The sequence below is a fragment of the Chaetura pelagica genome, unplaced genomic scaffold (assembly GCF_000747805.2).
Source record: "Chaetura pelagica isolate M959 unplaced genomic scaffold, ChaPel_1.0 scaffold212, whole genome shotgun sequence".
Lineage (NCBI taxonomy): Eukaryota > Metazoa > Chordata > Aves > Apodiformes > Apodidae > Chaetura > Chaetura pelagica.
The window spans coordinates 486861-502455 of NW_009952365.1; the positions used below are offsets into that span (position 1 = coordinate 486861).

The 15595-nt window shown below is 39.8% G+C and overlaps 1 protein-coding gene across 1 annotated transcript; it reads left to right on the top strand.

The window, feature by feature from the left end:
• Positions 1–28: 28 nt before the first annotated feature.
• Positions 29–11237, top strand: USP1 (ubiquitin specific peptidase 1). The gene is made up of 8 exons (XM_010007959.1): positions 29–198; positions 857–980; positions 1612–1719; positions 2256–2416; positions 2899–3620; positions 4651–4821; positions 5903–6104; positions 10412–11237. The coding sequence occupies exons 1-8, from the start codon at positions 29–31 to the stop codon at positions 11139–11141; spliced, it is 2388 nt and encodes a 795-aa protein (XP_010006261.1). The 3' UTR covers positions 11142–11237.
• The last annotated feature ends 4358 nt before the right edge of the window (positions 11238–15595 follow it).

The window sequence follows — 15595 nt, forward strand, 5'->3', positions numbered from 1 at the left end:
CCCCCCCGGCCCCTGCCCGCCTGGGAAGATGCCCGGGGTCCTGCCGAGTGACAGCACCGGGCCGGCCCGGGGGAGCCCCTCCAAGAAGAACAGGCTCTCGCTGAAGCTCTTCCAAAAAAAAGAAGCGAAACGAGCGCTCGATTTCACCGAGTCCCAGGAAAATGAGGAAAAGGCTTCGGAGTTCCGGGGAGCTGAAGTGTACGTACCGGGTTACTCCGAGGTAGCGTTTCTGGCGGCCCGGGAGCTGCACCAGGGTTAGGTTTGGTGTAAGGGAGACACAGCCCTGCTCCAGCACTCTCTGAACTGGTGTGTTCCTGCATGAGGATCCTCCCAAACACGTGCTGAAAAAAACGCTTAAGCCAGGTCAATCCAACCCAACCATTACCCTGGATTTTTGTAACTATTTACTTCTATAAAAAGTTTGCTCAGCTGGTTGGCAGAAACTTCTTCATAACTTGAAAAAGTTGCCTTATTTGACCTTAACACAAGGTAGTGGCTCCAAGGCTGAATTATTTAAAGTATATCTGAATGTAGGGTTATGCAAAATGAATTGTAGTTAAAAAGACTTGAGTTTTAAAGGTTGGTTGTGCTGCAAGTAAAAGAATGGATTGTGCTGCACAGGGATGGTCATGAGGGTGTTTCAAGCCCTGAGCAAACCTACCAGCTGGTTCCATTGCAGCTAGTGAGGAAATGTAAATGGGAAAACATTGTTTAAACGTGGCTGGTTACAAATGTGTTGGGAGACTTGAAAAATGTGATAGTGTCCCTTAGTATGGCACAGTATCAGTGTCTGCCTGTGCAGAGCAGGAGTGATTTTCAACAAGTGTCTCTTACCCAGGTTTTCTCTGTTCAGCAGTGATCAGGTGGTGCCTGCAGCACAGCCCCCTGCGCTCCTTAGCTGTGAGAAAAAAGACAAGATGTTGCCTTTTGTGGGCCTGAACAATCTGGGTAACACGTGTTACCTCAACAGTGTTCTCCAGGTAAGGTCAGGGGCCTCAGCAATGCAGTTTGCTTGTGCTTGAGATTCACTATTTGATATCCCATAGGAAGTGTCTGCATGAAGGGAATCTAATTAGAGTGGGGGTAAAACGAAGATACTGCAGGAAATATGTGCACTGCAGAGTGCCTTGATTGGGTAACTTTTCAGTTTGCAGACTCTGGGCACCTCTCTGCTGTGAAGGGGCTCCAGGAAGGCTGGGGAGGGTCTTTTCCACAAGGGCTTGTAGTGAGAGGACAAGGGGGAATGGATCAAAACTGGAAGAGGGGAAATTTAGGTTGGACATGAGGAGGAAATTCTGTGCTGTCAGGCTGGTGAGAGCCTGGCCCAGGTTGCCCAGGGAAGCTGTGGCTGCCCCATCCCTGGCAGTGTTGAAGGGCAGGTTGGATGGGGCTTGGAGCAGCCTGGGCTGCTGGGAGGTGTCCCTGCCCATGGAGGGGGGTTGGAACCCCCTTTAAGGTCCCTTCCAACCCAAACCAGTCTGGGATTCTGTGATCTCCACATGCTGTGCAGCAGCCTTGGGAGATGAGGGCTGGTTTAATTGGAAATGCAGTTATGTACTCACAGGAACTTGCTGTACCAGTTATTTTCTTGTTTTAAACTGTTGCTTTCAGGTCTTGTATTTTTGTCCTGGTTTTAAAACTGGAGTAAAACACTTATACAGTATCATTTCAAAGAAGAAAGAATCTTTGAAAGATGAAGGAGAGCAAAAAGCAGAGAAGGTAACAGATCTCACTGCACCTTCCATCACTGTAACTGTGCAAGGCTGCATGTCAGGAGTGTGATGCAAATGTAACTGGGATTTGTTCTGGTTTTAAGAAGTTTTGCAGTATTATTTTCTACAGTGCTATATCAGGAAAAGATACATTATTATTATTTTTTAACTTGTGTTCCAGCTTGAGCATTCAGGGTGTCTCTAAACTCATAAGCACAAGTTTTAGTTTAACATAAGACATTTGAGAAGGTGTCTTGCCAGGTTTCTGACATGAAGTTAATGATGATCCAGTCCTTTGGGTGAATGGAAGTTGGAGTTTGGGCAAGGATGGGTTGGGTTTTTTAAATAATGGATAGTCTGGTTTCATATTTGTCTTCTGCTGGCAAAATATTTATATATTGTCTGAAACACACGTGTTTCCCATGTCAGTCAAAAAGTTTTTGTCAGGTGTCTCCTGGAAGACTGAGGGCAGGAGAGAAAAGGTCTTAACTTGTTGCAGACAAAACTCCAAGTATTTTTCTTCTTTTTATATTCTTATTGCAGGGAAATTGTAAAGAAGATCCACTGGCAAGTTATGAACTCATCTGCAGTTTGCATTCCTTGATTCTTTCAGTGGAGCAGCTTCAAGCCAGCTTCCTCCTCAACCCAGAGAAATACACGGATGAACTTGCTACCCAGCCACGAAGGCTGCTGAACACCCTTAGGTACCAGTAGTCTTCAACACTTTGTCAGAGGTTTTCACCTGGAGTTTTGAGGTCACTGTACAGCACAGCTTTAGAGACTTGCAAGAGGAAGAGGGTCTTAAATTTGGGGGTATCTTTAGAGGAAGTTTTTTGTATTTACAGTTAGTTTCATAAACGTGGAAGTAAATTTTCATTTGGTAAGAATTTAACTTAAATCCAGCTGTGGATTTCAAGCAGTCCTTAGCCTTGGGGATGAAGGTGATCTTGTGGGCCTGGGTTGCAGCTGGGTATGTGTTTAAGTGGGTAAGGCAGTTTAATACCAGTATAGATCCTGATAAGGAACCTCCCCAGGGCTCTCTGTGACAGAGAGGACTTTTCTTGAGGCCTGGGGAGGATCCTCACCTGCTTTTACATCTGAACTCCCTCATTTAAATCTCAAGTCACATTAGCCAATTAGCAAATAATAACTGGTCTTCATTGCTTTGCTCGTTTGCTTTTCCTAGAGAGCTCAACCCTATGTATGAAGGCTACTTGCAGCATGATGCCCAGGAGGTTCTGCAGTGCATCCTGGGGAACATTCAGGAAACCTGTCAGCTGCTGAAGAAGGAAGAATTGAACAAACTGCCCGTGGAAGAGCCTGCAGTGAAAGTGGAGGCAAAAATCCATCAGCAGCCTGAGAGCAATGGAACTGCCAACCCTGCTGAGGAGGAGGAGGAGAACGTGCTGAGTGGCCAGGTTGGAGAAGGGGCTGAAGACAAGCTGCTCAAAGGGAATGGGAAGAGGAAAAGTGATGCTGAGGGTGGCAACGCAAAGAAAAAATCCAAAGTGTCAAAAGAGCAAATTGCAGCAGAAGAAAATCAAAGACAAACCAGGTCAAAGAGGAAAGCCACAGGAGAAAAGCTGGACAATGCAGTTGAAGCCATTGCCAAGTGTTCCAGTGAAAATGAGGGCACCAAGCCCACACAGAAGAAGTCACGGATTAGGTTAAACTGGTTAAAAACTCCATGCAAACAGCCTAGTATTCTGTCTAAATTCTATAGTCTAGGAAAGTTAAGTACAAACTTGGGATCCAAAGACCCAGGGAAAGAATGTGGTGACTGTGAGCTTGAAGAGTCCTCTCTAAAATGTGACAATGGTAACAATATTAAAGAAGAATATCGGGAACCAGCGTCTCCCATGGAAAGCCACCATGAAAAAGGAACTGGGAAAGAAGCAAAAAAGGAAGGTTGGTGAACAAGTTGGTATGATTTAAGAAATTAGAATGCATGGGAAGTCAGTCTCCAGACTGGAGAGCCAGCAGAGCTCTAGCTCCAAAATTACATGTTGAGGAATGGAAAAATATTTTTATGAAAGAGAATTTATTTTTATACATGTTTGTAATTATTTGTATAACTTGATCTGTTTAGCTGAAATCTTAAAGGTATTTCTTTAATATTATTGTAACCATTGTTCAATACCAAAAAAAAGGCAGAATATTACCAGGTTTGTATTATCACTAAGTTTTGCCATCCATGGCATGGATTCAAGATGTACAGGAAGATCACTGTCATGAGCAAACAGACTCAAACCCTGTTGGCTATTGCTGTGTGTTCCAAGTCTTCACAAACAAAATCCTCTCCTTTCCTCCCTATTCCGTAGTCCTTCCATATTTCCAGCATTCCCAAGAACTAGGAAAGACATTGGATGTATTTTATATATATATATATGGATTTTGTTTGTGTCAAAGAGACAAGATTTCTCTGAGGGAAAGGCCTGGGTAGGAATTCAGGACTTACTCATTTGGAACTTGCTTTCTGATCCACCCACCAAGTTTTAGAAAAACCTCAAGGAATGCAGAAGCTTTTGAGATCTGTATTTCTTCAGCAGATTTGAGTAAAATTGGCCAACAAATTGAGAAAGTATTGGAGGGCTGAGAATAAATGGAAACCAGGCAAAACCCCAAGTATGGGGCTCCTTGAGGAGCCTGACAGCCTGTGCTGAGAAGGGTGACAAACACAAACTTTCCAGGATGTGACACTGTCACACTTCAAGCATAAAACAAGAACCTAATCTTCAAAGAGAATTTAAGTTTGAAGGCCAAGAGAAATGCAGTTTTCACATTTTTCTGTGTTAAGCAGCTCTTTTGTGTTGTTTTTTTTTATTCCTATCTGGAATCCCTAGAAAGCCAGTGGATTTCCAAGAAGGACAGCCAGGTCCTGAAGAGTCTTTTGAATAAAATGCATCCTGCTAAGTACTCTGGTTTATATTTTCTGTAGGTACAGAACTGGCTGTTTTTGAACTGGTGGAGAAGCTGTTCCAGGGCCAGTTAGTTCTGAGAACAAGATGCTTGGAGTGTGAGTGCTTTACTGAAAGGAGAGAAGATTTTCAGGACATCAGTGTCCCAGTGCAAGAAGATGAACTTTCTAAAACTGAAGAGAGTTCTGAAAGTAAGTAATTCTGCCAGTTCTGGTGGATGTGTCTCTGTTCAGCCAGCCATTGAGGAAGGACGGTGCTGTGGTTATCGAGGAACATGCTCCTGTTTGTGCTGGTGAAAATCAGAGGCTGTTGTTATCTCTTGTCCTGATTAACTTTAGACTTTGGAAACACAGCTCTGATCATGTTGACAGATCCAAACAGTATGCAAATTGTTTCAAGTCTTAACACATAACACAGACTGCTTTACAAGCCTTCACTTAGGTACATGTTTCCCTTCTAATAAATGGGTATATTTTTATTTGGGTCTTTTTCCTGGCTAAGAAATCCTGTTTTTTCTTCATTTTAGAAGAAATTCCTGCATTTTTCCCCTCAAAAATAAACACAAAACTAGCAATTTTTTTTGTTAAATTACTATAAAAACATTTTTTCAGTATTTTAGACTGGCATTACCTTAACAATATTTGTTTTGTATTTGTAAATATTAGTCCTCTGGTATCTGTCACAAATGTTAGTGATCTATACGTAGTTTTTAGCTATTTTCAAAAGGAAGCATGGCATTGTAAAATACTCAATTTTAAAGAAATTAAGAGTTCAAATAGACATAATTTGGAGCAGCTTTTACTATCTTTGCCCTCCTCCTTTTTGCTGAGGGACTTTAGGGTAAAGTGTCTGTGGTGGTTTCCATATGGAAAATGCTTCCTAGAGGAGGTGATCCTGTCATCAGCAGTGGGAAGGTGTCAGGGGAGGCAAAATGTAGCAAGTGAAAGGGAACTTGCAGGTTACTTGGGAGGTTTCCCTTAATAAATGACATTCTGGTCTCAAATACATGTAATAATGTATGGAAATGGGATGATCTGAAGACAAGCTGTGGGAAAATGGGATGATTTTAAGTAGTAATACCCATTAAGTGATATTTTCATCACTTCATTAAATGATGTAAAGATCTGAATATATTTTCTAGATACTGAATGTTCTTTACAGTGTTTCTGAACGTGTCTTAACTGGGCATATTTTGTTTTGTTGTTATTCTGGTGGGATGCCTTGGAAATGTAAATAATTGCTTATCTGTGAACTAATGATTCTCTTTTCTAGTTTCTCCAGAGCCAAAAACAGAAACAAAGACTCTTAAATGGGCAATTTCACAGTTTGCATCAGTGGAAAGGATTGTGGGAGAGGATAAATATTTCTGTGAGAACTGCCATCATTACACAGAAGCAGAACGCAGCCTTTTGTTCGATAAAATGCCTGAAGTGATAACAATTCACTTGAAGTGCTTTGCTGCTAGTGGCCTAGAGTGAGTATTGCAGATTGACCCTGTTACGAAACCATGTGCTGGTGGAAGGGACATCTTATCAGAAGAGATGGAAATGTTTTGTAACTTCTTCCAAAAACAGATTTCTAGATGGAAACGAACTGAAATCAGTGGGATGCAGCCCCTGGTTTCATAAGAGCTTTTTGTTGTTACAACTAGGAGCAGAAATTACCTCCAGGAAAATAGATTTTCAGGAGATTTCTCAACAAAAAGGGTTTTATCTGTATTCTTACAACAGCCTGATATGTCTTTAAATGTTGTTTACTTTTCATATCACCTCTGAGTTTAGAGGCAGGTTTAAGTGCTTTAGCAGACTGAGTAATGAGAACAAATCTGAATTTTCTGGTCATAGCTGGTAGTGCTTTGGTCTCCAACTGAATAATAAGTACTAAAATTCAGAAAACCACAAACCGGGATAGAAACATTTTGAAGAGCTAACACGTTACAGAAGAAATTAACAAATCCTTTAAAAAGACAACAATATGCATGTCATTGGTGTTCAGCTGCTAAACAATCAGTTTGATAGTATATACTGCAGAAATCCTTATTTTTTTAAGGAGATTCGTATGAGAGTGGTTTTTATCTTTTTTTCATACTTAGGAGTTTAGGGATTTTCTTTGGGAAGGGAGGAAAAAAAGGGAAAAACAAACTGGTCCCTACAGGACCTTACACAAATGACCCAACACACCAATGCTTCATGTGCAGCATTTTGCAGTAAACTCTGTTTCTCCACTGAGATGTAAATTACTGCAAGTGACAGGAGAAACTTCTTAGAACTTTAAAATATTCCTCCAGATCCTTTAGGAAGGTGTCACACCATTAACTGCATTTTTGAGAGCAACTATACCATTTGAGTAACATTTCATAGAATGGTAGAATCCATTGGGTTGGAAGGGACCTTTAAGGATCATCTAGTCCAACCCCCTGAAAATGATTTGTCAGAGGATGCTGTGTAAATGAGTGCTGGTAACTGTGGTCACTATCAATGAGATTTGTAAAATAACTTGTCAATAATTCTATTAACATCCTTTTACAGGTAGTTTGCTGACATTGTTGAAACTAGAATTCTCACTGCACTAGTATCTGGTTTTTGGAGTGTCTCTGTTCCTGACAAAGTAGAAAGGAAACTTCCTCTGTCTTTGTAATGTCTGCTAACTTCATACAAGTCTAGGATCATAACATACAAAATTGTCTTCTCACTGTTCTACATAACATTTGAGTGTCACAAGGCAGAGAAAAAGCTGCACACTTGTAAAAACTGTCTTGTTATTGTTGAGTAGCCCTTGATGTCAGATGGTATCCTGGTAGGATTATAGGCTATTCTAAAAAATACCAACCCAGTGTGTCTACCTGAAAGGAAACTTAAGTATTATCTTTGTTTTGCTCCTACATTTGCTATTTAATTCTGTGAGGAAGTGTTTGCTTACCTCTTCTGTCCTGGCAATCTTCAGGTCCTTGATCCAAAATACATCGGTACCCACGTCAGACTGAATCCACCCTCTAGTGGTGCTCCTTGTGTGTCCTCTGAATCATGACATACATTTTATGCCAAGTGTTAGCAGCCAGAGATTAAGGAATTCAGAGTGGAATAATCCAGTGTAGAACTGGAGTCAGTGATGAAGCTGAAAAGTACTTAGAAGGTTGTTCCCCGGTTTTTGGCTTGGGTGTTTTATCTTGAACAAAGCCATGTCATTTCCAAACATCTTGATTTGGAGTAATAAAGCACGACTGCAGAGGAAGTGGGAAGAGCTTAGGCTGGTATCCCAAAGCACTGGCTCTCTCCGTAGTATCTGGAGTCTTTCTTACAGTGGTTTTTGAACAGTGAGCTTTGATGGAGCTTCCCCCAGTTGACTGCTGTAAACTCTTAACTTTTATTGTAGAAAATACTCCATAGGTGACACTGCAATAGTTTACCCTAAAAGTAGTAACTGACTTTTGCTGGCCTTAAGCTAAGGTTTTAAGAATCATCAGACAATTTATTTTGGCTCCAATAAAAACTTTGAAAACTTGTCTGCTTCTCAGTTGTGCTCTACTGAGTTTTATGACTGAGTTTTAAATCAATGAAGAGAAATGAGGCAGAGGGGAAGGGTAATGTAAATATTTGCAGTTAGTAGAGATTTGCTTCGTCTTTTCTAGATGCTGGCTTGCAAAGTGTTGTTTGTTTTAAATAAAGCAGCCAGTGTGAAAATCTACTTGCCTGGGATTCAGTAGTTCTCTTTGGCAAGTGTGTGTGGGGAAAAACTGCTGGGCCATGTGTGCTCAGACTGGGAAGCTATTAAGAAATGTGTAATTGGTAACATGTAATGAAGCATTTCCACTATTTAACAGTTGGTGGGAAAATTAGGTTTTTGTCTTGAGATCTGGTATTGGGTAAGAGCAGGTGATTTTATTGTGTTTTATTTAAAATACTTCTAGTTTCATAACAGTCATATTTGTTAATTAGTGAAAGCAGTGCTTAGGCAATCAGATCTTTCTTTGGAGTATTTAACATCCTTATGTGTTGTAAGTATTGCAGTAAAACACTTAAGTCTCAAAGGGTCTATAATAACTTGAGGTATTAATTCAGTACAGTGGGTGAAGTTCCACTAAGGGCCTCAGAAGGTGCAGCTGCAGATATCACACTTATTGTCTATGAACATTCTGTGCATCAGTCAGAGGAGGCAGAGTACTTGGCTTGCAATTTTTCTGTCTTCAGATTCTTATAATTAAGAAGAACAAAAAGCTAATAGGAAAAGATTTCCTCTGTTATTTCCTCCTCTCCAGATCTTTGTGATGCTGGATCTCATTCAGAAAAAAAAGGTAGAGCCTGTTTTTTTTAATGTTTTGTGTTAACATGGTTGTCTTAGTGTGCTTGAGTGGAACTGGATTTCTGATCTAGAGTATCAGCAAGCAGTTTGTTTCTTGACACTCTTCTGAATATCTCTATTTCTGGCTGCTAATAATAGGGATTTTCAGAAGATTTAAGTTTTATTATTTCTGATTATATGCTCTTGTGTTTCTTTTGGTGTAGTCCAATGTTTATGGTAAGTTTATGGAGATTTAAATTAATGAGGCTTGAGTGACTGAGAACATCTGTGTGTGCGTGAATGTATTGATGTTCATAAGGGGTTACGGCTGTGGAATGTTTGGAAGCACAGTGGAATCAAAACTAAACCCAGTGAAACAAAAAGTAGTGATCTGTCACTGCAATTATGCTTATAGTGCTGTGCCAGATCTACAGTGTCCTTGGATCAAAGGTAGATGTTCTTTCTTATGTGAAAGTTGAATGGAACTGAAAGTTTTACAGGGTTTGTATCTTTCCGTGCAACACCCAAACAGCTGAGCCAGGCTGACTCATCACTGAAACCTATCAGGATATCTTACCACATCATTAAATTTAATCTGGGCTGATGCAGTATGTAAACCATGTAAGATCAGAGTCACTCAAGGAGGCTGATGCACAGTAATGTCAAAGTCCCAGTGCTTATTTTCTTTGACTCTTGAGAAGATCCTTATTGTAATGAAAGAGCTTATTGTAAATTTGTGCACTGTGAACAAAATGCTAAATATGTATGGAACATGAGATGCTTTACCAAAGTAAATCAGCTAGGTAATGGTTCAAAAAAATGAGTCACCTAGGACAGTTAATGAAGAATTGCCTAGTAACAAGAAAGTGGTAGGAACTTAATCATCCTTAGGTAAGCCTTGTATCACAATTGGTAACACATGATCAGTGCACCAAGAGGATCTGAGAAACATTCCTCAGTTTTTGAGTGACCTTAGAGCTATTTGAAAGTAAAATAGATTTGTATTCCTTTAGTTAATAAATGACTCTTTCAAGGGTTTTGGAAAAGAAAAAAAGAACTCTGCTTACTTCAACCCTGGGTGCTTAAGTTTTTTGTTAAGGGTTGGGTTTTTTTCATCTGGAAAGCAGGATGGTGTCTGGGAAGCAGTGGAAGTTACTTGTGAATAGAAGCATGAGTGATAACTGAACGAGGTTAACTCCTCTGATTGTCACTATTTAAGAAGTAACTTCAGTCAATACTTCAGAAGAAGGGAGTCTCTTAAATAGCTAAAATACATAGTTATTAGGCTTCGAGATTTAACAATAGACATACTTGTAAACATGTCTTTACTGAACAGGGACACGCTCACAACGAACAAATTGAGAAGTGAGCAACTTCTCGTGTTCTGATCACCCGTCTTTTTAATAGAAGGAGAAGAATATAGACACAATATATGGGCCACTTAAAGCAGTATTTATTGTGAGCAGTCATGGTGAGAGGTCTAATTTTGTTTTTCTTCTAAAGGTTTGATTGCTATGGTGGACTGTCCAAGATAAACACTCCCTTACTGACGCCTCTCAAACTGTCCCTAGAAGAATGGAGCACGAAGCCGACCAACGACACCTACGGCCTGTTTGCGGTGGTCATGCACAGTGGCATCACCATCAGCAGTGGACACTACACAGCTTCTGTCAAAATCACAGATCTCAGTAGCCTGGAGCTAGATAGGGAAAACTTCATCACTGACCAAATGTGTGAAATGGTTAAACCAGAGCCACTGAACGAGGAGGAGGCTCGAACTGTTGCTGAAGAATATGATGACGGCGAGGTCTCTTTTAGAGTCAATGGGAACGCGCAGCCGGGGAAAGTTCTGAACAAAAAGAACATGGAAGCTGTTGGACTCCTTGGGGGGCAGAAGAGCAAGCCTGACTGTGACCTGTACAACAAACCAGCCAACCCCGAGAAGTTTCTCAACGTGGTTCCTGAAAGCAGGAATCCCGAGGCCAGCAGCAGTGCTGGCAGCGCAGAGTGCGGCGCGGCCCCCAGGGAGCAGAGCGGGGTCACCTCCAGTGGACATGAAAACCAAGCCCTGTGCCTGCTGCAGAGCCTCAAGGAGTACGAAGGGAAGTGGCTGCTTTTTGATGATTCTGAAGTGAAGGTGACAGAAGAAAAGGACTTTCTGAATTCTCTTTCTCCCACATCCTCATCTACGTCAACTCCTTACCTACTGTTTTATAAGAAAATTGTAGAGTGATACTGTATTTTGGCTGTAAATATTAGGGATTTGCATACACCTCTTGGTCTGATCTGCATCAAAACTACCTGGAAGAAACAGCTGTTTGTTTTTGAAGCTACTGGATCATAGTATTTCTGGTTGTTTTGTTTTGGGGTTGTTTGTTGTTTTTTTTTTTTTTTGTTCAGTGTAAGGTGTCTCAACTTGAATGAACAAACCATGAACATGGAACTTAATAACATTTATGCTGGAGACCAGTGATACTGCCTTTTAGAAGTACCAATTTGTATAGTTCCCAAATGATGCCTACAGTACACAGTAGTGGTTTTAACACAACTCTAGGTCTCAGACATGCCTATTGTATTATTAGTTTCTTTTTAAAAAAAAATAAAGTTTATTTGTATTCATCTTCTGGAGTAAATGTATATTAACTAGCAAATTTCATCAGAAGTTGTGTATTTTTGTAACTTGGGAAGTAATGCTTCATATTTAGTCTTTGGGTAATTGACATGGTTTATTCTTATCCAGTTCTATACTGCTCAGTGCAACTTGAAGCACAAGAAAAGGGTCTTGTAACCTTGTTTAGTGTGTTTGGAAGGAAATGAACTTACTAGACATGTTTGAATGGTCTAATTTGTATCTTGTTGCATAGGTGTTAAATGGGCAAAGTGTAAATAGGTGTGATGAATACTTCAAAACAAGGGGGAGTGTGTAGTGTAATGAAAATAATTTTGTACTTCCAAGAGTAAAGTCCTCTAATATACGTATCTGTTTTGGTGGATTTGGAACTTAGCAGTGATCTTCTAACAGTTCCTTTGTAATTGGAGCTCACTGAAATGTGGGGAAAGGAAACCATTTGGTTTTGATGCTTTGTTAAGATTGTATATATGAAATAAAAAAGAAAAATGATACACATCTGAGATGACTAGATCAGACTTTTTGTGGTTGGAGAGGGAAAGGTGGAAAATGAAAGTGGCTGGGCACTGTTAAAAAGGTTGTGAAATTATCTGTCTTCCAGAGATAGAAAACTTACAGAGCTTTAAAAAATAACATTCTCTTTTTTAACTGGTTCTTGTACAGCATATCCTTATCTGAAGGCACTTGACTGGAGATAAGGTTCAGAGGCAAGGGGAAAGGGAAACTAAGATTGTAAAAAGAAATTGTTTGGCACTAAATACTACGAGATTAAAATCCTAAATCATCTGTTAGATGCTAAAATGTTACGGTGACTCCTATAAACTGCAAACAATTCAAGATCTTAAAAAGATGACACACAATTGGATGAGTGTTAACATCTGCTGCCCTAGGATGGATGGAATGACATGAAGATACACAGATAAGTGTGAGTATGCCTTTGTTTTCTGGATATATTTAAATGTTTTCAAATACAAATTCAACTTTTTTACAGGAGAAGCCCTATAAACCTCTACCTAGTTTATTCTGCAATACTTTTTTACAATCTTTTATTATAATGTAGCATGAACACTGAGGTAGCTCATGAAAAAGACCTTTACTGTATTTTCCATGCTATGGTGGCCCTCTTTGTTGATTTTGCAGTATATCCTAGATGATGATGTACTAATAAAATATATTTCAGTCTAGAAAGCTTGGACTCTCTATAGAAAACAGTGTAATAGAGTTGCATATAAACTCATGCTGAACAGATGCTCATAGTCATTACCTTTCTACAAAGAAAAATCTGGGATTACAAATACTAAGATTCTTCCTTTTCTAAAGCATTGTCACCATCATAAAAAATTTCATAGTCTAAACCAAGAAATAGCTACATTAAAAAAAAATTACTGATCTTACCTTGCAAGGGTAGCCAAGTCACATTACAGAATGCTTTTTTTTTTTTTTTACTGCCTGCAGTATGGGCCTTGCTGCATTTCAGCCTGCAAATTAAAGTTTATTTTTCCAGACTTGATCCAGGACTTATCTTTTTCATTTGATTGCAGGAGCAGGAAATGATCCAAGGAAACAAAATACTGTTATATTCAACAAAATAGTGGCTAGACCCAGCTGTCTTCCATCATACTACACAGCTTCAAAGAAACCTTTGCAGGCAGCTGAACAGCAAACACAATCAGCTGGAATATGCTGAAGGAAAAAACACTCCTTTGGCATAAAGACAGAGACTGGGGGGTGGGTTTTTTTGAGATTTACTCAAGTAAAGCACTTGCCCCAGTTCCTAAGGGCCTGTATTGCACAGGGCTTGTAGTTTGCTGCAATGGAAAATAAGAGGTGGCTGCCCAATCTTTGCTTTCCATCTTATTGCACTTGGGTTTTACAAAACGTTTGAGCTGTACCTACTGATAAACTGGTCAGATTTATGCTGACATAGGGCCATCCAATAACATCAAAGAACATTTGTTAAAAATATGGAATAAAATAGTTGCTTTCCTGGCTGAAAACACAATATACAAGGACTACTGTAAATTAAGGTTTCACTCTTCCATGGCTATTGGGATTTCTTTCCCCTTTTTTTTAATCTGTAAGTATTTTACATACCTCTTAATATAAATCTCTTGCAAAGCTACCCCCTCCTTCCTTCATATTTTCCATTAGGAGAGTTCCCAAATCCCACACAGCTTCCAAAGCCTTGTCAACCCCCTGGTGTGATTGGAATTCATTAAAAAATTCCATTCAAATTCATTCAACATTCCCCCTTTGAACGGGTCAGGGAGCGGCACCAAGATGAGCACCGCGCTTATGGAACAAGGCTGGACCAAAAGAGCATGGGAAAAGGAGTAAAAATTGGCAGTGCTGCTCTCCCTTCCTCAACACACCCCTTGGCCAAGACAGATTGCCCTGCAGCACCTTGCCCAGTGCCATCTGTCCCACTAGGCGCCATCCCACTGGGGCAGGACAAGCACCCACAGCTGGTGATGACCACAGCACCTTCCAAACCCTGCTCAGCAGTTCCCTCTTTCTGCCACCAGCCAGCAATAACCTCAAGTAAGCATCAAGAATAAAAAAAAAGACCCATCCTCAAGCCTCCCTGCTGATGCAGAAAGGGGGGGACACTTGCTACAGCTGCTAAAAAGAGAAGGGGGTAAAGGCCAAAGAAACACCCCCCTCCAGCACCTTCTCACATGCAGGAAAGTGGATGCTTGTTAGAAGTGAAGGTTAAAATCTGTTCAGTTTTCAAAAGTCAAATGTTCACAAATTGCAAGTTATAATATATGGTTATTTCCTGTCTTAAAAGCTTGTGTATAACTTTTTTTCTTTATATATATATAAAAAAGTGCATTCATAAAATTTGTTTTTTTTAATATATATGTATATGGAGGCACATTTAAGTATTTACAGAGAGAGAATAAGGTTGTGTTTAATCACCTACCACCTCTTCCAAGGGACCTTGTTCAATACAGAGAAGAAAAACATAACAGACTAGATAAAGGAGTTGTGCACTCAGGTCCAGATCTGTTTCCTCCAAGTCCTGTGTTAGCCATCAAAATAACTGCTGAAAAACAGATGTTTTTTCTTTATATAAATAATAATGAAGAAAAAAAGCTATTTACGTAAGCTTTTGACTTAAACTGTGGTACCATTTCATGTTCTTTATCCCTGTGAAATCAGTTTTTAAATTGAAAAAGGGGCACAAAAAAGCAGTCTGCCTGCAGGGACCCTGCTAAGCTGAACTGAACGTCTGGTAACTGCTGTTTGGACTTCCCAGCTGGTGGGAATGACAAGTGTACACACAGCAGTTGTGCTCCAGCTCTGCTTCCCTGGCACTGAAGGAGGTAAAGTGGTAAATTAAGGTGTGCCTCAAGTCTTTTGCTGGCTAGAGATGGAATTATTTTTCTTTGCAGCTATCTGCATTCAGAGTTACAAAGGGAAAAGAACAGGGATAGTAAAAAAATCACCACTTGGTTAAGAAGTGTTACTGTAAGACTTACCTTTCTTTGAACCTTTTTTCCCCAAGGATGGTGAGCTCTGAACTCCAATGCACAGGGAATTAAAGTGTAAACATTCACATATTTAATAGTACCATCAAAATAACCATCATCACTACATTAAAAACTTCAAAAATGCATTTGCGTATGGTCCTAATATAAATTAAATATATGAACTAAAAGTAAATAAATTTAACATTAGGTAATGCTATAAATAAAGGTAAATGAGCTTAGTGTACCTTTGAGTCATAAAAATGCCTTAAAAAACAGGGAAGTTTACAGCTTATCACCAATACTCTGGATAGCACTGCCATGATTTCTTTTCAAACATTAAGAAGTCTACATTTGACAATTCAGAATGATTTTTGGCCACTGAACACTTTGATGGAGGAAGAGGTGTGTGGGATGTCCAGGATGAAGTCCAAGTTTTATTTCACAATAAAACTTCTTTGATTCCCAGCGCTGATAACAAGGCTCTTTCTTTTCAAAACCTTAATTTAAGTGCTTTTTTTTGTTTGTTTTTAATTTTGGTTTTTAACTCGTTTAGATATCCATTTTGCGAAGGCTCATCCTGCT